At 34.1% G+C, this 25,543-nt stretch overlaps 1 protein-coding gene across 1 annotated transcript in view; it reads right to left on the reverse strand.

Moving 5' to 3' along the window:
* BAZ2B (bromodomain adjacent to zinc finger domain 2B) overlaps nucleotides 1-25,543 on the reverse strand; it is a 291,809-nt gene that overhangs the window by 36,747 nt on the left and 229,519 nt on the right. Inside the window, 7 exon segments of the mRNA XM_036858503.1 lie at nucleotides 2,559-2,703; nucleotides 3,720-3,782; nucleotides 10,427-10,670; nucleotides 11,499-11,573; nucleotides 12,440-12,654; nucleotides 13,630-13,884; nucleotides 16,249-16,389. Of these exon segments, the coding sequence (XP_036714398.1) occupies nucleotides 2,559-2,703; nucleotides 3,720-3,782; nucleotides 10,427-10,670; nucleotides 11,499-11,573; nucleotides 12,440-12,654; nucleotides 13,630-13,884; nucleotides 16,249-16,389 (1,138 nt within the window).

Consider the following 25,543-nt stretch of genomic DNA (forward strand, 5'->3'; position numbering starts at 1 on the left):
AAAGTCTCCTATAAGCTATTCTTATAAACCTTATAGACGTTTAATTAATTATTTACTTACTTTCTTAATTGAAGCATTTTTAGTGTGCCTAGGTATATAAGGTACTATGCTTATTAACACTATGGAAAATAAAAAGTTGTACATACAAGGATTATAAAAGTTAAGTAAAATAAATAAATAGTATGTGTATCAATGTGCCAAGATAATGGTATAATTATTTGGTTTTCTAGGAACTCACAGACAGTAAAAATTGGTTCCACTTAAATAAGCTAGAGAAGAGTTTCAAAAGGGCTAGGATTTGAGCTGGATCAAGAAAGATGGGCAAAATTCAGATGTCTGAAGAAAAGGCAAATTAGCATTACATTGAACAGAATTTGGCAAAGCACAGTGAAGTTACAGGGGGAGAAATACACATGTGTTGAGCAACAGTAAATAGACTGGTCTATGTACATTCATACTGGAGAACCATGTAAAGATCTTTTGAGGTCAGATTTATAGAAGGCCTTGAATGCCAGGTTACATACAGATTTATTTCAACATCTTATAGGCAATAGGGAGTCATTTGAGGTTTTGGAGTAGAGACATGATACCATGCCAGAATGCAATGGAAGGAGGGGATTGCACAGAGAAAAGCTGAGGACGGCGGTAATAATTCAGATATATATTGAAAAAGACCTGATTTCACTAGTGTTACAAAGAGACTGACTTCAGATATTTTGAAGGAAAAGTTTATGTCCTAGATAACTTCAAGTTTACATGCCCAGGTGACTAAGAATGACGTGACCCTTAATCAAATTGAGGGATATTTAATTGTTCTGGGGTAGGGCTCACTTTTTTTTTTTTTTTTTAAGCTTCTCAGGTGATTCTTAATACAGCTAAGGCAAAGCCACTCACCGGGACATTTCTTTATTTGCTTTTTAGCTTTACCAAGGTTCTGCACCCTCAAGTGACTCACAGCTTTGTCATTTTAAATTAGATTTCTAGGGATCATATGGTAGTTCTAGTTTTAATTTTTTGAGGAACCTCCATATTATTTTCCATTGTGGCTGCACCAATTTATATTCCCACCAACAGTGCACAGGGGTTCCCTTTTCTCTACATCCTCCCTCACCAGCACTTGTTATTTCTCGTCTTTTTGATAACAGCCATTCTGATGTGTGAGAGGTGATATCTCACTGCAATTTTGATTTGCATTTCCCTAATGATTAATGATGTTGAGTATCTTTTCATGTACCATCTGTGTATCTTCTTTGGGAAAATGTCTTTTCAGATCTTTTGTCCATTTTTAAATCAGATTTTTTTTTTTTTTTGCTATTGAGTTGTATAAGTTCTTTATATATTTTGGATATTAGTCCCTTATCAGATATATAATTTGCAAATATTTGTCCCCATTCAATAGGTTGTCTTTTCATTTTGTTGAAGGTTTCCTTTGTTGTATAGAAGCTTTTTAATAAGATTAGTCCCACTTATTTATTTTTAATTTATTATTTTAATTAATTAATATATTTTCCATGCTTAAAAATACTTTTATTTTTAAATATTTTAAGCAAACAGTTAAAAAAAGAACCCACCACACTACCCTATTAAATCAACATCTACATCAATTTAAAAACAACTACTTTATATGATTTCTGTTCTAGATGTCTATGTGATTAATCAATCCCCTGTCTCCAACAGACTGTTAAATTTCTACATGGCATGGACTATGTTTTTTATATCTTTCAACTTTCTGCAGTACCTAGAAATGCCTGGCATATAGTGGGTATTCCAAAAAAAAAAATGTTTTGCAAGAAGTTTATGCCTCTATGTACCACCATGAGGAAATAGCTATACCCTGTATAGCTGTAAGCACTGACATAAAACCTGTAAGCACTGACATAACACTTTTGGCCCCATCAGAATTTAAACATTTGGAAATGTCCACGTACAGAGTTCTAAAAAGTTCAATTCAGATGGTTTATTGAGCACGTATATGCATTATGTTACGTGCTAGTTAATGTAACAGGAATAGAGCCAGAGAAAAAATAGTCCAAAGGTAGACTGTAGAATTGTGTGGTAATACAGAACTGAAGAAAGGAAGAAGTTTAATGGAGGAGGTGATCACAAATTTCAAACATGAACAAGATTTCAAGATGAATGAGGATTATAATAAGGGTCTTAGATTGAAGCAAGTTACCTCCAGGGATACTGTTGGGATGGATGCTTGTTGGGAAGGTTAAAGAATAAAACCACATGTTGGAAAACTTGAAAATGGGAAGGAAGAGAAATGGAGGCGTAGTTATAAAGGATAATACAGGTGAAGACCTTTGTCTGCTAAAGAAAAAGAATAGTTCATGTTTGATGTCAGAAAGAGTGGCAAAAGAAAAATCATGGAGAGAGAAGGAATATTTATCAGAGCAAGGGGCATCATGAGTTCAAAAGGAATGGGAATCAAGGTTTTACAATGTTTATCCATAAAGCAGATTTGATTCTGGAAGCACAAAATATATTGAAGGAGTACCAGGGTTTTTAAAAATATGGTTCCTTATATTACTTTGTAACAGATTAATAGTTCCTACCTTCACCACTCTCCATGCCTTCTACAAAAATTCCCCCACATTGGGGAAGAATCCAGTACCGGCGTCTGTAACGATCCTGGCCAAACATCATCGAACGTAAAGAGTGAGAAGCGTCAAAGAGCTTCCTTCTGTACTGACTCTGTTGCTGTTAAAAAATGATGCATATAATTAAGCTATGGATGTTAAGTGCTTTAAAAAGTAATACATAAGCGATTTTATACTTATTATGCCTTTAGAGCAGATAAATTTCACTACTGGGAAAAGATAGCAAAAGAGTTAAATATTACAAGCCTGACTTCAATTTTAGTTACACTTATAAATATAGAAATTACTTTGAGGGTAAATGGAATATTTTTGTTGCCATGGATTAAAGAGATAAGTTTATTTTATCAAGTATAGTATAGTAAAGCATGTCTTATACTTAATATAATAAACAGTGTGACCAGGTATTTCATTAAGCCAAAGCAAATTGGCTTAATTCTACTGATTACAATATGTAGCAAATAATACTCATATATGTAATTGACCAGACCTCTATTTGCCTATTTTTATACTCACGTTGTAAACCTAGGTAACATATGACTAAATTTTGGGATAAATTTGTGATGAATCTAACATGGCTATAGTATACAGGTATCTCATAATATCAATTTCATAATACTTTTAAAAACTCATTTTTTTAAAACAAAAAATTCATCTAAAACTTCACTAATCCTACTGAAATTCAATTTTTAATGAGAAGTTCATAAACATTTATAGTTTACAAATCCAGTGCAAGTAAAATCCACAAATATACTAATATAAAATAAAACATGAGCTGCCAAAACTATTACCATAAAATTCGACTGAATTTTTGAAGTAATTAATTCCAAGAAATAAAACCATGCATTTATTGGTACTTTATACTTAAAAGAAGAGCTAAAGAATAGAGGCCCTGGTGAAATTTAGTACCATGTCTTAAGAGGCAGGTTTTTAACCTTGGCATTAAACTTTTAAGGTTTAATTATGAGAATGTTTCTAAGGCTCCTCATTTTAATTAGTTACAAAAAGCTTGTTTTTATTTAGCAACCAGAAAAACTAATCCCATACAAGGTGGATTTTTGAAATGCTGCAAAAAAAAAAAAAAAAAAAGATATAAACTGTAATCTGAAAAGGGCTTACTTTACTCAGTTTTTCAATCTGTTTTTCTAGCTCTTCAACACTTGCTGCTTGGTCACCTTCATCCTATACATAACAAAATACAGTATCATTTACCTGTTTTTAAGATTTATTTATTCAGTCAATCAGCAACTATTTAATGAAAGCCTCCTATATACAAAGTATTAGGATAGGCACCATGGAAATGAGTAAGACTCAGTTCTTGCTCTCGATAAAGCGTTAATCTGGTAGGGAGACACATAAAACATTACACTAATAATTAAAAACTGCCAAACAGCAGAAAGCTATAAGGACCTCAAGAGAGGTAGAGATTAAGAGTCATGGAGCTCAGGGAAGGGTGAGATTACTTCTAGTGGGAACCTATACCAAGAGAGGCTATATGGAAGAAGTTATGTTTTAATTAGCTACTGAAGAATTGTTAGGAGTTGATTGATCAGAGAAAAGAGGACAGGGCATTTCAGAAAGAGTTTGATCTGAAGAGGTAAGGTGGGGAGATGAGGCACAGATGAGTTTAGGGCTAAATTATCTAGAGCTGTAAGTGCTTGGCAATGGACAATAATATGATCCTTTGAGGAAGATTAAATATCAGAAGTATGCTTTACAAAGATTAGTATCGTAATAGTTGTAAGATGGCCTGGAGCAGGGAAAGGACTACAGTTGGCAAATCTAGTTAGCGAATTGTTGCAATGATTCAAGAGGAAAAGAGGATGTGGGTCATACTAGGATAAAAGAAATAGAAAAGGAGAAAAGGAAATGGATACAAGAGATAGTACATAGTTAGAACTGTTAAGTCCTGGCAGCTCACGGATACGAGGCAGAAATGGGTGAGGGAGATGAAGGAAGGAGTAGATTATGATATTAAGGGTTTAAATCTGGGAGACTGCAAAAATATTGGTATCATTAACTGAAAAAGTCATTTTAGAGCAAAAAAGGGTAAGTTATATTTTGAACACATTGAGCTTTTAGGAGAAAAATAATCCCTACTATATAGAGTACTGATTTCATAAATAGAAATCTTGTGATTATATAAAATTTTTCATTCTAGAAAATGAATATAGGAAAGCTACACCCAAAGTACATGTTTTAGAGGGAAAGCATGACATAATGTAAAGTATATGTGCTTCTTTGGACCTCAGCTGCACGATTTCATATAGGCAAATTATTTAACTCCTCTAAAACTGTTTCCTAATCTGTAAATTGGTGATAACATTATCTTGTGATAACATTATCTGTAACATGGGATTTTTGTGAGGACTAAATAAGAACAGATCTGAAAGCAACTAGCAGAGTTCCTGGTACATAATATATAAATAAGGTTACTTTCCCTCTTTCTGAAAGTTGTCCTTTAATTAGAAAATGTAGGTACATCTCAGGTGTAAAAAACATAAGCAATTGTTTTTGATGTTCACTTTCTATAAGCTTTTTAAAAAGCCACACTGCCACCAACCACTCTCACGAACAGATATTTCTAAACCAGTATAGTTATCTCGCCAACAGAAGGAAGTGAAAGGAAAACTTCAATAGTCTTACCATTCTCTATCTACTATTTACCCAAATTTAGGGGACCAATTTACAAAGGCATTTAGGCATATTATTTGTGGTAATAATAACATCATTTCTATTTATTTATTTATTTATTTATTTAAACATCTTTATTGGAGTATAATTGCTTTACAATGTTGTGTTAGTTTCTGCTGTATAACAAAGTGAATCAGCTATATGTATACATATATCCCCAAATCCCCTCCCTCTTGCGTCTCCCTCCCACCCTCCCTATCCCACCCCTCTAGGTGGTCACAAAGCACTGAGTTGATCTCCCTGTGCTATGCGGCTGCTTCCCACTAGCTATCGATTTTACATTTGGTAGTGTATGTATGTCCATGCCACTCTCTCACTTCGTCCCAGCTTACCCTTCCCCCTCCCCGTGTCCTCAAGTCCATTCTCTATGTCTGCATCTATTTTCCTGTCCTGCCCCTTGGCTCTTCAGAACCATTTTTTTTTTTTTTAAGATTCCATATATACATCATTTCTATTTAAAAGAGAACAGGCTCAATGACCCTTAAACCTTGACTCTTCAATTAAATAGATATTTAATAGCTATATGATTATATAGTGATTGTTTGAACAGCAGGATGTTTGATAATTTGCTTACATAAAACTCAACTCAATCAACAAATATTTGAAATAAGACATCAAAGTAGCTATGTATCAGCCAAATTAGCTAACTACCAGTTCTAAGACTTTTCTTATGATGAAAAAGAAGTAAAATATCTACTGAAGTTTTATTTAAAGGAGCTTTGGCTAATAGTCCCTATAATTTAAGAGATATGAAGGAATTTGAAAGGCCAGAGAGAAAGGCAATAACAACAAAGCTAAGAACGCAGACTCTATCCCTGCCATGGTTCCCCATGGTTTCCCAAGCAGAAGAGAAGGCTGTTGTATGTGTCACTACATATCAAAGTTTAATTGTCCACATAACCTCCTCCACAGCAACTTGTGAGGTTAAAGCTCACATAGATTTCAACACAAACCTAAGTATTAGGGAAAGAGTCCATGTGTTGAAGGAATGAAGAGTGAAGAAAAGAGGGAATCACCCCTGAGACAGAGGGCTGTGACTTAGTCTCAGGGCAGTATCTTCTAATTGAAAGGGATCACATGGGTCTCAATGGAAAGGCTCCTGCAATTAGTCCTTTAAGGAGTATAGCTACTGACACTCTACCTATACTTTAATCAAGAGGCCAGACCTATTTTCAGAGGATAATCTTATCAATAAGGTTCATTAAATAGTTAACCTTTAATTTTATTAGGAAATTGATAAGTGGTTACCCCTTCTTCATGAGAAAGAAAAACTCTCAAATAATTTAAAGGGAATGCTAATTTGGTTTCTTACGTCCTAAAATATTCATTATTTTCAAATGTTTTTCAACTGTTTTCTCACATTAATAACAAGATACACATTTGCCAGGATTTTGATCACTCTAATTAACTCTGTAATTCAACATTCATAAAAAATAAAAATGACTACTTTAAATGACACATCCGGTCTTAAAATACTAAAAATGATGTTTAAATCATTAGTACTGATTTTTAACAGTCTTTATCTCCCTTAAAGAAAAAAAAATGCATAGTTTGTTAATTCTCCATGTGAAAAAGGCCAGGTGAAACACATAATTTCTGTAAATAAATTCCAATTTAGTGGGATGACCACCCAGTAGAAGATACTGAAGTCCCAACACAGGCTGTCAAATTTATGAGAGTTAACATCTTAAAACAATTTATAATATTAAGTGCTGAAAGGGGATGCTAATTCTATAAAAAGGTGATTAGTATTGGTCAGAAAAGTTTAATTCCTGCTATGGAAACAGCTCTACTTGCCAAATGAAGCAGATTGGTTATAAATAGTATCTTTGGGTAATTACAATTCTGATACCCAAATTATATACCCTTCACATTATTTGTCACAGCATGAAAGTATTTGATCAAGTGGTTTCAGAAATACAACATTATGAAGTAATTTCTGCAAGGAATCTCAATGTAGTCTCCTTTTCAGCCTGGTACTCTTAAAAGAAGTAAAGCCCACTCTAACGATTTTTATCATTCTGGTTTAAAATATAACATGGGGGGTGGATTTTTTGAAAACATTTTGTATTTATGCTATTTTTACTTATGAGAATTGTATAGCACATGATCTTATAAATTATATTATTATCCAGATTTAGTAAAAAATTTGATTCAGTAATTTGTCATTGGTCTTGATTAGATATTATTTTCACACATTCCATCAATAATTCATCTCTCTAAGTCTTCTTTCTTTATTTCTCCAGCAGTACTGAGTTGATACAAGAAAGGAAAAGAGTTCTATCTAGACTTCCTTGGCTAAATACTCCTGGCATCAAGGGCAGAAGGAATAGTTGGCTGTATATTGTTTTTTGAATGCCATTCTGCAACCCTATCAATATTTCTAGCATTCTTTTCTGGTAAAAGGTAAACATCAACCTTTATCTCCCGTTAATATATGTCCATTTCCATGGCTTATGGTAGCTTCCCTTAAACACACACACACACACACACACACACACACCCCTACCTCTGTGACCTTGCCTTCTTCCCCTTTAGCCTGCTCTTCAAAGCTAGCCCCCCTCTTTACCTTAATTGAATCCCCTCCTATATTTTTAGAGACCTTATACCATTAATTATTCTCTTCATCTCTTTAATCTTCAGTGCCCCTCTCTTATTTAATTGGCTCTTTCCCTTCAACCAAAAATCATCTCAAACCTTCCGCATCTGAAAAAATCCTTGGTCTTTGTTCGCCTCTAGGAACTACCCTTCCTTTTGAGGCATAATGCTTGAAACAGTTAAGTTTACTTTCTCACTTTCTATTGTTTTCAGTCAATCATAGCCTGGCTTGTTGTGCTCTCACCCTTCCAATGAAACGGTGCTGGCGTTGGTTACCATGACCTCTGTGTTGCCAAATACGACGAACACTTTCAGTCCTCATCACACTAGGCTCCCGCTCCCTTAACACTGTTTATCACTCCCTCCTTTTAAAAATGTTCAAGTTTCTTGATTTTTATTATTATTACATGTGTAGAAGAGAGTTAACGTTGTAGGCCCTTGAAGGGTCGGCTTACAAAGTTGGCCCTTGGCTAGTGTCTGGGAACTTGAATTTTGGGGGGTTCCCCCACCCTAACTGATAAGAATAGCTCGCTGGACCTAAACTGTGCTAACAATGTGGCTTATACTGAACACCTACTTTTCTTTTGGGAATCTGGAATTTTGGCACACGCTATGCGGAGGGTGCCTATGTGGCCAGCCCTGAATAAAAAACTCTGGGCACAGCGTTTCTAATGAGCTTCCTTAGAACACAGCATTTCACAGATTGTCACAATTCACTGCTGGGAGAATTAGGCCCATCCTGTGTGACTCCACTGGGAAAAGACTCTTGAAAGCTGGGCCTGGTTTCCTCTGGACTTTGGCCCATATGCCTTTTCTCTTTGCTGGTTTTGCTTTGTTTCCTTTTGCTGTAATAACTCATAGCCATGGCATGACTAGATGCTGAGTTCTGTGAGTCATCCAAGTGAATCACTCTGACTCTGGAGGTGGTCTTGGTATTGGAAATCCCTGACCCACTACAGAAATTTTCTACCTCTTTGTTCCTTCTTCAACAAGAAGCCTTGTGGGCTCTTCTTAAATATTGACATTCCCTGGGGTTCCAACCTCAGTCCACTACTCTAATTAATAAACCAATCCCCCTGTGCAAACTTATCCAACTCATTATTTTAAACTATTGTCTATGTGCTAATAACTTCCAGATCTACACTTTCAAGACTGAACTCTTCTCCAGACTTTAGATTCTTAAATCCAACTGACTGCTGAGCTTCTAAACAGGCACCTCAAGCTCAACATGTGCAAAATAAACCTACCATCATTTCCTGTCTTCAGTTATCTGTTCCATATTCCCCTCCTCCCCTGTCATCTATCTCCTCTGCTCCTTCTGATTTCTCTGTCTCAGTTAATGGCAACAATAGCAGAGCAAGCAGTCCCCAAGCCAGATAGCTGGAATCAAGCCTACCTCTCCCTCCATCCACCTACACAGTCCATCTTCAAATACTACTCATTTTCCCTCCTGAATATTTATTGAATCCTTTCCTTCCTTTAGTCCAGTTTCAGACCCCTCACAATTCACCTAAACTACTGCAATATCTCCTGACTGATCGTCCTACCTCTGACCTTGCTCTATTCAAACCTATTTCTATCTTCCACAGAGCTGCCATAGTGAGCCAATGAAAAAATCAAGTGTGACCATGTCATTCCCTCACTTATAAACCTTCAGTGGCTTCCTATTACACAAAACTATAAAATCTGAGTTCACAGTTGTGGCATGTGAAGCTGTCCAGTAACACTAGAGCACTTGTAAGTCCCTTAAAGCACATTGTGGTTTCAAGTCTTCTGCGCCCTCGCTCATGCTATTCTCTCTGCTTGGAAGATTCTTCCATGGATTCCTGGATTCTTCTCTAGGTTAACATTTAGCCCAACTTGTAGCCTCAGCTAATGAGTCCAGAAAGCCTTTGTGAAAATTTATTCCTCAGAAAGGTTCAACGTCCTTCCTTCGTACCTGCCTAGTACATTGTAAATACCGCTATCAAAGCAGTTAACACTTAACACATTACATTTTCTTACTGTAAATCTTCCTCAGTGAGACTGAAAATTGAGAGGGGACTTTGATCAAAAATGCCTAGAGCTAAAAAAAAAAAAAAAGAAAAGAAAAAAAGCCTAGAGCTAGGCACTTAATAAACTGGGCTTTGAGAAATACATCAGTTTCGTTAAACCTGACAACACTTTTAAGGCATGAAGTATTGTACAAAATAAATGTAAGATAGCATGTTAATAGAATGAAAAAGGATACCTAAAATTAAGAATCTGAATAGTTCTCTGGAGAACTCTCATTATATAAACAGAAAATTTTAACTTCTTTTATTCAATGTAAATGCCCTCTATGTATAGAAGGCATTGCATTCTACTCAATATTTACCTAACCATCACAAAAAACTTTGAGGTGAATTTTATAATATTCAGTTTTCAGATGAAGAAACTGAGTCAAGCGTCACAACGAAATTCAAACCCAAATCTATTTGACTTCAAATTCTGTGTTATTTTCAATATGTTATGTAATATTAGTTAAGTATTAAAATCAACCTGAATTTGATTACCTCATCTTCACAGATCTCAGTCTTCTTTCCTTTTTTGTCTTCTTTATCTTCTTCATCCTCATCATCTTCATCAGCTTGGTCATCACTATCATCATCGTCATCATCATCATAATCACTATCTCCTCCCTTCCTTCTTCGTTTGCGTCCTGGAGTGGGTGTGCCCAATGGATGCTGTTCTTCTCCAAGATCAATGGCACCTGAAGTGTCTCTTTTGCCTGTTTTCTTAGCATGAATGATTCTGAGCCTTTAAGTATGAAAAAAATGATGATATGGAAGAAAAGGCTTCTTCTTATACTTTTTGAAGAGCATACTATGAGTTGTAAGCAAAAATACCTTATGGTATTTCTCTCACAGTAATCAATAAATGAATGACAATAAAAATTAGAATGAAGGAAACTTAAGAAATATGTTCCCAGAAATTACAAAATATATTAACATTCAAGAATTATTCTGGCTATCTCTTTGGAATTAGAATACATTTTTTAAAAAACCAGAAAACTGAGAAGATTAACTCAGGAATGGCCAAGTGATAAGATCTGATCCTATACTATCTGACTGAAAAAATTTCAATTCAAGTTACTGCGAAGAAACTATCCTATTAACACAGAAGTTGAATAATTTCAGCATTATATTTCCTAGCAGGAAGCTAATTAAGTTTTAATGCTGAATACATTTGGATATGTTAGGCTCTCTGTAAAAGCAAATTTTAATTAGAAAGCAATTAAGGAAAAAAGTAGTAGTTCCAAACAGATTCTATTTATGACAAAAGTAACCTGATAGCAACAACAACCTTAGAATATGTGATTGCTTGACTTCTTTGAAAGAAAAAAGATAAATTGACTTTCTTCTAAGTTTGAAGCATATGAGCTCAGTGAATCTCATTATATCTTTTGTCTACTGAAAATTCTGGCACTGAGTTTTATTAGTTTCATATCTCAGCTTAATTAAGCTTTACCTTTTCTAATTCTTAGACAAAATAAAGTTTAAATTCTACCTTTGCAATTTGTATGTTTTATTCAGAAACTTGCAAAAAAGGAAAACAGTATATTAGTTTTAATAAAACATGACTTACTTGCGGAGTTTACCTTCTACCACCCATTTATCTCTCCTCAAATTTGACATGTAATCAATGTTCTTGTCGATTTCACTGCCAATGCAAAAGTTTATTAGAAGACATATATTAATCCATTATGCAATACATTAATTTGGTAAGCAAAATGATGCAGTTTTGGGGTAAGTACAAATGATGATTGCCAATGAATAGCAAAAACAAATGAAAAATTATATTAATACATAGCTAAGAGATGTATAGAAAACTTAAAGATGCCCAGCAATGGTAGAAATGCATGGCTCTGAAATGTTTGGATTGATTATTTTCCTTGAAAGGTAAAGGAATAAAAGTTACATAATTAAAATCTGTAAAATAATGAATAGTAAGAACAAGATGAACATGGAATTTGTTCACCAAATCTTCAAATACTATAGTGGAGGACTTACTTTGACTCTGAAATGAGATTAAGTACTTTTTTTTTTAAGTGCAAATTAATACACAATAAATAAACAATATTAAGATTGTATCAGCACATGATAAAAAGTAGGTAGATGATTCTACAAATGGCAGCTACTAAGGAAAATCAGGTAGTCATTTATCATCAAAAGATAAAAGAAAAATTCTAGGTTTCTGCAACTGTGCTGGATTCTGGAGCCATAGCAAGAAAAAACTGTTTACACTTCAGTATACAAATAAATAACAAAATTACCAAATAAACAAAATAGGTTACAAAGACTATACACGGTATGATTCAAAATTTCTTTTCGAATAGACCGCAAAGAAATACATTGAAACATTATTAGCAGTAGTCATCTCTGAATGGTGAGATTAGTGTAATTTTAATCTTTTTCTTTGTGGTAGTCTGTAACTTCAAAATTTTCTATAAGCAATTTGCATTACTTTGTGACCAGACAAATTCAAAACAGAAAAGAATCACCAGAAATGTCTGGGCATATGCTTACCTCACCACACTCTTGCTGCACGCCAGTTCATTGATCAGGAAAGCCAGAACTGAGGCTTTCTGTGCTGGAGTGTGAGCCTGAAAAGCTTTGGTCTTCAGGCTTTCAGTAAGCTCAGTTTGTCCACAGTGTGCCTCCATAAAAATCTGCAAAATCTCGGAAACATTGTCTCGATTCACACCAACATTCAGCAAATGTTCTCCAAGAGCTGTTTTGGCCTATAAAAGGTTGGCATTTTTATCAGTATTGACCACAACGACTCATAAGATATAAACAATAAGACTTTTAAATATTGGTATTATATGATTTAGGTATTACTGACAAGGGCTTTATTCACATTTTTTATGAAGTGGCGATAAAACATGACGTTCAACATCATTTAGTCAACAGATGATAGACAAGTTTTCAAGTACTTGTAATTTTTCTATTCCTTCTTCAAACCCTTGGTTAAAAAGTTCGGTGGGGAGAAGAGTATGTAAACTTGTGGCTAAAAATGGTCTCACCATACCTTCTTTGACTACAGACACTATCCCAAGCTTTTCCAGGCTCTACCAGTAGTAGTGGGGGAGAGGTTGAAAAGTACTATCAATGTGTTTTCTTGCTCGACGGTGTCATGGATTTTATTGCCTAGTATGCTGAATGAATAGGGAGATGGAAAAAAAAGTAACAGGTGCATCTGGAAGAGTCTCTCTACATTATCTAGAGCAAAGCTGACTGAAATGTGTATCTTAATTGGAATTAAGATAAATTTGACTTATTGCGTATCCACTTAGCAGTACAGTATCTTAACATGCTGGTCTGTAGGGGCCTTGATTAGCCTCGGTTATTCACAGTGTTTCAGAGAGAACACAGTATAATTTCAGAAGGCACACATAAGTTAATTGCTTTATGAATTAAGAATTCTCTGTTTTGCTGAATATCACTTAGGTATTTCCTTAAATCAGATTGCTTTTTGCCAAAAGCTAGAGGGAAAAAAAGTAATTTGGTAATGATTTACATTCCTTAGGCTTTATGAACCAGGTTTTTCTAAGTTTGCACCAATTGTACCAATCTACCTTTAACTTTGTAAGAAGTTATGTAGAAAAAATTGGATCTGTCTATACAGTCTTCTGCTAATACACTAAAGCCAGCACTGAGAGTATCAATGCACTGATAGTACAAATTTAAAAAATTATATTTTGGTTTTTTTTTACCTTGTATCCTGTAATTAGACCTGGATCACATACAGCAGCTGAGAGGAGCCTCACGAGCAAGTCTTGTACTTCACCCATGCTGTCCCCTATATTTAGCAATCCCTCTTGAAGAACACTCAGGCTTGGAACATCAATATTCACATCGAAGCCCAAAACTTTACCAAAGTTTCGTAAGAACTGCACCACCATGAGACAGTCTGAAAATGTACTTCCAGAGAGAACAAGTCCTGGAATACGAGGCAACTCTGGCAAAGGCTGAAAAGAAAAGAGAGAAAAAGTAATTCAAAAAGCCATGATTTTATATCTCCTGAAGTAAAGTAAATTGCTATTTTTCTCTTGCATTATACCAGTGGTTTTCCCTCTGGATTGTAAATTCCCTGGGGGCATTTCTATAACCTCATGGTACTAAGCATAGAATCCTGAACACAAGTAACCACTAATAAATTTTGGTTGAACTCAACATGAACTTAGATCTCTGCAAAAGAGAACACTAATTTTAACTTACGTATTGATAAAACACAGGTTATACAACTGGAACAAAAATCAGGTAACATAAGAAATAAACATCTCAAAAGTACTTTAACATGGACATACTTAGTAGGGCACGTGCAATAGTTTCTTCTACTGATGTAGACTGACTTATAATTCACACTCTTTTGGGAGCTCAGAAGTTAACAGTGTGCATCTGTGTGCTGTATGGTTGGAGAGAGTACCATCTTTGGCTAATGACTGACCAGAACCCATGACCCTATCAAGAACCCAGTAATGCTGCAACTATCAGTCTTTAGGTTTCCCGTATATAGCGAAACATTGAATTTCAGTGTTAAAATTAGAGAGCTCTCTTGCTATTTCTCAAATATGCTCACATATTAACATTTTAATGACTAAATTATATTATCAGTTGTTATGGACATTTTAAAAGTTAAATAAATAAGTAACCTAAATTAAAAACATTTTTGTCCATGAACGGGATTCAATAATAGGACTTTCAATTCTGATTGAGAAAAATGTGGCTTGTAAATATTTCGATTTATCTAAATTTGTCCTTGTTCAAAAATGTTTCCTCCACTCTGCGCTTGCTGCAATAACTAACCAAAGACTTTTTCTACTAATAGTGTGCGGAAACACAGAATTATGGACAATTGCTGATATCATACAAATCTTTTGTTACATATGAAAACCATTTAATTCTGAGTCTTCTTTTTTCCTGAATCAGATCAGACATACACATTTCCATATGATTCTAAAAATTTATATAACAAAGCTAACGAAAGTAAGGCTTAAAATGGACTTACAAATATTTGATATAGTGCATATGGATTTAAATGAAAATAAAAGATCACTTAGGACAATTTAGGATTAAAAAAAGATCATTTAGGATTAGCAAGAAAATAAAGCTCACTTAGGATTTAAAAAATTGCTCACCAGGAGCTTATTAAATGTGTTGACTAACCACTGTACCCATTCTATGCTTAGGAAATTTTAAACATCCAATTGACTAAAACTAGAATGTATACTTTCATTGTTATTTAGAAGCATTTATGCTAGGTAAATAAATAGAATATTAGTCTCATTAAATTTTCCACTTGGGTACTAAAAGTTTGCTTTAAGCACTTTAGAAAAGAGCTTGCATAATCAAGAGACAAGCACTATATGTATATTATATGGCATGTAAGTAAATATAGATGCTATTGACCAAGTATAGTATTCTATTACTGAGACAGTATTATAGATATGATATGCATTATTGTATAATTTTCTAGGAATACTATCTTCTTAACTATAGCCAAACATAATTGATTTCTATTCATAAGTATGTGAAATCATGCCAGTTATCACGGTGATTTTGCTCTTTCCAAGTTGCTACTTTTCTGTATTTTAGCAACATTATAAATGTGTGAAGCATGATGGAAGAGAAAACACACATGAGGTACTCTGCTTGGACACATTTCTTGGCTTTCAGGATCATAAACAGTATGGGCTCTGGAGTTTAAAAAACTGGGGACTGCATCCAAGTTGTCACTTATGAGCTGTATAATCTTGAGCAAGTTCCTTAACCTCTCTGTGTCTCAAGTTTTCTCATCTGTAAATGGGCATAAATACCAGTCCTATAGGATTGTGGTGAGGATTAAATGAGAAAATTCATTTAAAGCACTTAGCATAGGGCCTGGCATGTACTAAACACACTCAATAGTTAGCTACCACCACTAAAGCATTGAAGGAGGTTATAGATGATAAATCCTAATTTATTTAAATATCCATGGAGGCATGAGGGAGGAGTTAGATCTTTCTGTAACTAAATGCCTGGGAAGGACCAAATGAAACACAGAAATCCTATCTATTTCTATAATTCATTTTTGTAGATTTCTGCAGTATTTCTACTTAAATTAAAAAGGTTTGCAGTGCTCCATTTGTATATTAAGAACCGCCATTATCAGCACAGGGCTCTGGAGAGGTTTACTCGTGGCCATACAGGAGAGACAGATTGACCTAGACTTGGAAATCCACTGCTCCAGCTAAAAACACAAGGCTTTCATAATGGCAGCTCTGGCAAAGGAATCAGGTGAGAACACAGAAAAAATTAAATTTATTAATGAAATGGTTTACATGATAAATTACCTTTTGGTCTGCTAAGCACATGTCTTCATTAGGCTTCTTTAGTTCCTTTGCCATTTCTAATTCTAATCTTCGTTGCTCTAGTTTACGTTCTTTATTTAATCTTTTCTCATCACGTTTTTCTTGCTTTAACCGTTCTTTTTCCTTAAAAAGAAAACCATGTCCACATATTCTCTTTAATCATTATCTGTGTTTAAAAAACCTCCAGTTAAAATTTAAAAAGTAATCAAAGTGTTATTTCCATGAACAAAATTCTCTTAGGATGTTTAGGAATAGACTTGGAATTACATAGAAACAATGACGTATTTTGCTTTTCAGCGTTTTCACCTTTTGAGTTTCAAAATAATCTTATGACTATATGTATATATACATACATATACAAAATATCAATATTAGTTTCAATCTAGATTATTTCATTATTCAAAATTTATTCAATCATTTCCCAGGTTATAATATGAGAATAAAATACTTACTAATAAAAGCAGGTATATAAAATGCACATGGGCAAGTAAATATTCATAAAAAAAAAGTTAACTAGTATTAACAAAAATTTTTGTGTAGCTCAAGGAAGCAAGAAAAGATTTACAGCATGAAAATGGAAGCAACATGTTTGAATCTGCAAAAGCAGTTCTTTCAAAGTGAATTAGCTAGTCTTAAGACGTGCACCTATGATGAAATAAAAATATTATTTACCACTCTAAACAACATTTAAAGTAATGTAAAATGGGTTTTGAAGGCAATTCCAAAAGCTTTAAAATTATTTTGGGTAATGGCAACAATATGGAAATAATCATCCTGTTTCTCTGTTGTAGAGTATGGCATTCTTTTGGAAGAAGTGACTTTCTATATAATACTGGTGTCATTACTTTATCGTCATACATCAAATACAATTCTCTTTTTAAACTGAAGTATAACTGACTTACAATATTATATTGGTTTTAGGTGTACTACACAGTGATTCGATATTTTTATACATTCTGAAATGATTGCCATAATCAAGTCTAGTTACCATGTCACCATACAGAGTTATTACAGTATTAATGACTATATTCCTTATGCTGTACATTACATCCCCATGACTTATTTATTTTATAACTGGACATCTTAATTCCTTCACTTCAATTCCTTCATTTCAATTATCACTGGTTAGACAGCACGCTGACTGCTGTGGCAGGGCATGCCAAGGGGGAGACAGAGAGGAGTGGAGAAGTAATACATTCCCAGCCAAGAGCTGAGAAAGCACGATGTATTTGAGAAATTGCTAGTAGTTTCATGACTGGAGTGTAGGTTGCGTGTTGAGTAGTTGTTGAATATTGTGATACAGAACCAGAGATCATGTCATCATGAGGACTTTTTTATATGATATGCTCAAATAACTGCTCATTTTTACACTGCTTCTAAATTTCTGGGTTACTGATTCACGCAGACATTTGGGAGGAAAATGATAAAAAAGCTATATTAAGAAATTATTGACACCAAAAAGTTCTAAAATTAATCTTATCAATTATAAACTAAAAGCAGGTTCTGAGGCTCTAATGACATAAAATATACACAATTAACATGTAACGTTCCCACAATGCAGTATAGAGTTTCAAATCAAATTATCATTGGTAGAACAATTTTGTTTTCCATACTGGATTTTCAATCTTTAAACACATGAGATGTTGCTCTAAGTACTTTTCCAAAGAAGAGAAGCCAAACTTCTTGGTTACTTACCAGAATAATGAATTACAATCACTAACAGAAAAAACATATTAAATGTCTCATAAATTTCAAAGTAGCTGGTGTAAATTTTTCTACTATACAGGACTAACCCAGAATTCTTAATGATGTTTTAATAGTAATCATAAATAATTGAGACTTCTCTGCTATTCACTAAGAACTGTTGAAAATGGTTATTATTTCTTTTCTTTTGAAAAAGAGAGAAAGGACCTGTGTGACACTAATGCTCTTTTCACTGTGCCAACTTCACATTAGTGGCAATATGAGGGTATGTACACCCTTCAGTGATAGGTAGACAATGAGTTAGAGTGCATTTAATGCCATGAGGTAAAGCTGTCTTATATTCTTGGATATCATTTTTACCTAGTGATATGCAGTATTTTTCAAATTAAAAAAGCATGGCCATAATATGGAATAGAATGTAAAAGTGACATCTATATCTTAGGATAAAATGGAGGTTTGCAAGAAATCTTAGAAATTCATAGGACCTTTATTACTTAAAGACAAGCATCTACTCCCTCAATGGGATACTTTAAGGGAAACATGGAGTCTCTAAATTTAATGCATTTATTCACTAATTTATTTAGTGACTTCTACTGAACTGTATAGGACTAATACAAATCCTGTGGCTTTGGTACAAAATGACTCTCAAAGAACCAGAGCTTCTAGGATCCCCTCAACGATCAACTAGTATTTAAAATGGCATATAAAGACAGTCACAATCTAGCCCCACAGAAGTTCTGGTCTCGTATCTCATGATTCTCAGTGAATCTCCCAAACTCTAGGCACATTTTGTGATACAACTGTGTTGAGCAAACAGTGTAACCAGTTTGAGGCACTGCTTGGATGATAATGATAATGATCATGAGGAGGAGGGGGAAGAGGAGGGGGAGGAAGAGGAGGGGGAGGAGGAGGAAGGGGAGGAGGGGGAGGAGGGGAGGAAGGGGAGAAGGGGGAGGAGAGGAGGGGGAAGAAGAGGAGGAGAAGCAGCAAAGCCAAGAGAGGTATACACACAAGGTTAAAATTGACTAACCCCCTCTTTGCACCTTCCTCCCCAAACCCCAGAGGTCCTGTTTAGTTACAACATTGTATTTATGTACCTGTCATCCCCTCTGACTGGAATGCATAGCCCTTCCTCCTTTACACAAAAATAAAGCCTGTGTTTTAATTTTTCCCATAGCTAGTTCAGGAGTTTTAATATTTCCCTTTTTTGAGCTTCCACATAACTTATTACAGCATTTATTGCACTGAGTGACAATTATTTGTTTAAAGTTGATCTCTCGCACTGTAGTGTGAACTTCTAGAGATCAGAGGAACCAACTTATTCACCTCTTTATGGACCTATTCAATTCCCAGCAGTATAATTTGCCAGAAACCCTCAGGAGAGTTTTTAATATTATCTTTGTCTCTGACAACTCAAGCCTGTATCAGTTCAATTTTCCTCTCCCACTGGTTTAAATATTGTTCTTATTTCCAACTATAATAGTTATCATATGTCTCTAATGGACATATACAGTGTGCCTTAGCATATAAAAATTATTTAAGCATTGATTAATTTGCTGAATGATTAAATCTACAAATGCCACATTGTTTAAATTTCAGGGCAATAACTTACAGTGTCTACAAATGACTATGAAATATAGCTCTTAACTATATTTTAGATTGACTATAAACAATTACAAGCAAATTAGAATGCCTCCTTCCAATTTTTGGGGGCTTTCATTCCCAACTTTCCCCGTCCTTACCCAGTTTTCTAGATGTAGAAATTTATGAAATAAATGTGGATTCTTGGTATATATGTCATTTACAATAAAACATCTTTTTATCATCTTAATTATAGTAATGAAATTTTCTGTATCAAAATATTACTAATATCTTAATTAAGAAGTCATTTAAATTTCATTCAAAGTTGCAACACCTTTCAATAGCAAAAGTGTTAAATTTAGATTACACTAAATAGCCTAAGATACATAGGGTGAAAATTTTAAATGCATGAAAAAATTATTTTAGGGACTCTAAAAGCATAACTGAAAGTATTTCCAGAAATCTACAGCAAAATAACAAAGATATGAAATGAATTTATTCTATTTTAGAATCACAGAAGTTTAAAAACTAAGCAATGAGTGTGGTAGGAGGATCTGTTATTATAAAGTTTTACAATTTGTCAAATTGCCAAACAGGCCATTTTTAAGAGGCCATGTTGCAAAGATGCCTATGTTTCCTGTATTTTATGATTTTACTGGGTCTCTTAGGTGTTTGCTCTGGGCATAATTAGGAGGTTACATTTCTTTTCACAGCAACTGTACTTAAATTTCAAAGACATAAATATTCTTTAAGAGACACAGATTTACCTCAGGGTGCAAGAAGAATAAAGTATAAATAAGATTAATAACACAAGCCATTTATAGAAGACAGATATAAAGAATAAAAGTGATACTATTTTATGTCACATATTGAGCATGAGTAGAAAAATCAGGGTAATTTTTTTTAAAGGGCCTATTTTTACATTTAAAATGTAATAATAAATTAAGTTTAAACAAATGAAAAAATTATGAGTCCATGATAAAAGAAATCCTTATATTTTAAATTTTTAATAAAATTATATATTATTTATATTATATTTTATTGTATTTTACAGGTATCAATATAAAATACTATTTAAAAAGAGTAAAAATTTCCAGTTATCACATTTTCATAAAATCCACCAAAGTATTACACGAAAGTCTGTACTTACTTTAGATTAACTATCACTAAATATTCTTAGAGTAGCTACTACTATACAAATGTCTCCTAAATTAAAATCAAAATTGTTAATAATTCTTGAGTCAGGTAAGTAGAGATTTTAATACATCTAAATTACATTGATAATAATTCGTTCCAAAACTGTGCATATATCTTTTAAATGTGTATGACATTTAACATTTTACTGAATAGTTAATATAAAATCATTTTACATGCTTTTAAAGACAATTTAATTTTAAAATTGAAATTAAGTATATTATATAAAGTACAATACACAAGTATGTCATATAAGTACATTTATTATATCTTCAACTGAAAAATGGGTTTGTTTAAACAAAACTGTCTACATGAGCAATTCTACTTTTTTTCACTAAGTAATGATTAGTATAAATATAGGATTATAAAATATTCTCATGACTTGAATCATTGAATGGGTTATACATTTTTTATGCTTGCAAATTATTAGATGATTTCTGAAACCTGAACTACTCTCTTCTATTTTAGGGTTTTGTCTCCTAAAGTGCTGACATAGTCATTCTGTAATAGACGCATGTTTAACAACCTTTTGTTGTTTATTGATCCTTGGGGGGATAGATATACAAAAGACTCTGTTACGAGTACTACGGTTGATTATTCAGATAATATGAGTAAAGTGTTTATAAATTTGTGACTGACATAGTTTGAAGTTTTTATAAATGAAACAGGAGATTTTGAGCTACCTTGTCACACTGCTTAAACCAACCTAAGTTTCCAGTGATTAGTAATAATGAGAGCACAAATATATCGTAAGACTTGAATTATACTAGGATATAAGCCTTTTTTATTCATGAGGCTAAAGATTATCCTTTCTTACATTATGTTATAAAAATATTTATGAACTATGATGATACACTAAAATTAATATAATAATAAGTAAGGTAATTTCTGAATATGTCTGAATATTCTTATTAATTATAGATTTATATAAAGGAAAAACTATAGAAATTAGATTTCTAAGTTAGGGAACCAATATAAATTTGGGATGTTTTTAGTGAAAAATAAGTTAACACTAAATCAAAAAGTAAGATCAGTGTAGTGTACACAAAGAAACATAAAAATGGTGTTTGTGTTACCTTTTTACTTTGATGACTATGGGGAGTTTCTTGGAATAAATTCAGATGTTATAAGAGATTTTTAATTAACAAGGTGAAAGCAATTAATTTTTTAACCTCATAATTCTTTAAACATTACCCATAATATCAGCATTTTTGTTTATCTTATTTTTTTCTTCACAGCTTAATAACTAAATGTCTAAAGGTATTAAAGTTTAGAATCAAGGGTTACACATAGGCCATTTTAGAATTTTGAGTTGGCCCTGCCTAAGTATCATATGGCTTTAACTTTACAATAAAGTTTGTTCTTTTAACAGTTAATAACAGAAAAAATTGCAGTTGAGCTATTAGGAGGTAATAAGAGGCAGAATATGAAGCCAAGATGTGCCCATTACTGGCATTACTCTAGTTACATCTCATGCACATTAAGTAATAATGAAGAAATGAACAAGTAGATATAGGAAGGGTTTGTTAATATTCACGGAGGTGCAAGTTTATGTAAAAGATATGGTGAAAGTTTGGATTATCAGTAAAAATATATGCCTAGTCACTGCTTAACTGTTTATACTGTAAAGATTTCTCTCTCTGATAGGATAAAAAGCATCTCTAATTTTTTGGCTTTTCCTGCAGCATCTAATTTAATGCTGTGTACACAACAGTCTTTTAAGAAATGTAAAAACATACTTAGTTGATTACTAAGATCTATAGGTATCATTCAATAGAGGAACACAATTTAAGATCTGAATAACTGGGGACTTCCCTGGTGGTCCAGTGGTTAAGAAGACCCCACGGCTCCCAATGCAGGGGTCGCGCTTTGAACCCTGGTCGGAGGGTTCAAACATACCGCATACCGCACGGTGTGGCCAAAAAAAAAACCCATCTGAATAACTGGTAAAATTCTCTAGTCCTGTTCACAGGTCTATAGTTATCAGAGGATAACAACGTTTTAAGAATCCAGCTTTGGGCTTCCCTGGTGGCGCAGTGGTTGAGAATCTGCCTGCCAATGCAGGGGACACGGGTTCGTGCCCTGGTCTGGGAAGATCCCACATGCCGCGGAGCAACTGGGCCCGTGAGCCACAACTACTGAGCCTGCGCGTCTGGAGCCTGTGCTCCGCAACAAGAGAGGCCGCGATAGTGAGAGGCCCGCGCACCGCGATGAAGAGTGGCCCCACTTGCCACAACTGGAGAAAGCCCTCGCACAGAAACGAAGACCCAACACAGCCATAAATAAATAAATAAAATAAATTAAAAAAAAAAAAAAAAAAGAATTCAGCTTTACCTATGGGATTCTCTCAAACATCCTGAAAAAGGATTATTTGTAACATATGTTATTGTATTATTTTAAATAATAGTTCCTTAAGTGTTTAAACAAAGAAAACCACCTAGAATAAAGTAAAATGATTTTATTATTATTATATAAAGAAAATTACATAGACAGAAAACATATAATGTACTCTGTTCTGGGAAGGCCTCTTTGATAAGTTAATATTTGACCTATGACTGAACAATAGATAAGAACCACTTGAATATTCAGTGGAAGAACAGCAACAGTAAAGACCCTTTGTTTAGAAATAATAAAAAGACAAAAATGACTGGAACATAGTACATAAGGTACAAATTGTATGAGGTAAAGTTGGAGAGGTTGGCAGAGGTCAGAGCATGTGGGTCTGATATGTCATGATGAGGAATTTGGACTTTATTACTATTGTAATGAGAAGCCACTGGATAGTGTTAAGATATCCAGATATAATCTGGTTTCTTTTTTGAATAGATCACTCCAGCTACTCTGTGGAGAATGCATAGGGAGTGTGCTGAGGAAAGCAAGAATGAAAGCAGGGAAAACAGGTTCTTTAAGTTATTATGCTTTAAGCTGTTACTTTATGTATACATGCATGCACACGTGCGTACACACACATATTTTTGGTTTGATATTTTGGCATAGTTTTCTTGCATTTCTTTTCTAATTACTCATGCTTGATATGGGTAGCCCTATCACGAACTCGTATTGCTCCAATATAGGTGGGTTAATTTTCCTTTAGTTTTTTCTCATTTTATCTGATAATTGTTTTTATATTTCAAAGTACTTCAAATTGAAGAGTATTTTGTATGCTATTCATGTTTCTTTTTTCTGAGGATGAAGGGAGCTAGAAGAGGGAGAGCTGTACCTGGTTTCTCATATCCCTTTCCAAGTTTTATTGGAAGCAGTGTACCTGATTTCACTCTATCTAGTCAAGGGAATATCCTTTTCCCATGCTTGCATGCTCTTGGGTCTTGAAAGACTCTTAGAAGATTTCATCTGAATTATCTTCATTTATCCCGTGGCTGCTACCTTCCACTCAATGCAGATCTTACTCACCTCTCTTCAGCAGCTTTTCCTACTCTCCTCCCAGGCCACAGAGCAAATATAAAAAAACCAGTGGGAGAGGTCATGACTTTTGGGCCTTTTGGGTACCTCTTAACCTGAGCATTCACTCCCTCAGATGATCTTATCCTTACTATTCTCTTGGGTGTCCCCTTCTACCAAATCGTAGTACGTCTGGAGATAATGCTCTGGGTGATTTTCATTATTCTGCCTTTCTTTAGCTTTCCTCTCCAAGAGTAAAAAATCAGAATAGCAAGCCCTGGTTCTTCTCAGTCCTTCCGGTAAGAGGAATACCTGGCAGGGAAGAACTTGCCTCTTGAGGGATTTTCCAGGTCTTTTCCCTGAGTTATTCCCTCAGTTCCCATCTCTCCAGATAGGAGAAAATTAGGTCGAGCTTTTAGAATTTTAATTAATCCCCTTCCCTACTCTTCCCACCCTTGCGTTCAGAAGGGAACAGAGTTTGCAGCCATACCCATTCCTGGAATCTGTTACCTCTCTCTCTTTCCCTGCCTGTCATTTTTCAGAGATTGTGGTTATAAATCCATGTGTAGAGATTCCCTTGTTGTGTTAGATGTAGAGGGTGTCAGGGGTCCTGGATAATTAACAAGTAAGGACAAAAACACCTATATATTAATAAGTAACTTATTGTGATAAGTAAGTAGGTACTATGTGGTGCCAGGCACTGTTCCAAGAACTTTACACATACGCTCATATAGACACACACCCATTTAATCATAACTACAAACCCTATGAAATAGGAATTAGTATCATCTCCATTTTACAGATGAAAAAACTGAATCACAGAGAGGTTAAATAACTTGCCCAAGGTCATATAGCTGGAATGTACTGAAATTAGAATTCAAATCCTGATCATTTGGTTACAATGTCCAGGTTCCTAAACAATACACATACTGTGCCTTCATATCAGAAATCTGTAATGAGAGTTTAAGCCACAGCTGAGGCCAAAAAACTGAAATATAGGGCACTCAACTTCTAGACCAAATAGTCTCATTTTCATTAATTATTATTTATTAAATGCTTATCCCACTTGATAATCTTATAATCCTACCAGAATCATTATCTCAATTTTAAAGAAGAAATAACCTGAAGAGCTAAAGCAAGTTGGTTTAGAGCCAGCATGGGTATCTGAGTCTCTGAAAGTCCAAAGTCCTGGTTATAATGGCCATACCTCTATTCAACTGTTTTAATTCAGAATGCATTCCTTTGTAACATTTTTTAATGTTTAAGTGATTTCTATTAACATCCATATAAGTTCATTTTGACTTATTGCAATAATTTTCTTATTCTGAAGTATATGGTAAAAGTCTATTTCAAAGATAGTACTTAGGCCTAATTTTACACATAGAATGCTAAAGAGTAA

The sequence above is a fragment of the Balaenoptera musculus genome, chromosome 7, assembly GCF_009873245.2.
Source record: "Balaenoptera musculus isolate JJ_BM4_2016_0621 chromosome 7, mBalMus1.pri.v3, whole genome shotgun sequence".
Lineage (NCBI taxonomy): Eukaryota > Metazoa > Chordata > Mammalia > Artiodactyla > Balaenopteridae > Balaenoptera > Balaenoptera musculus.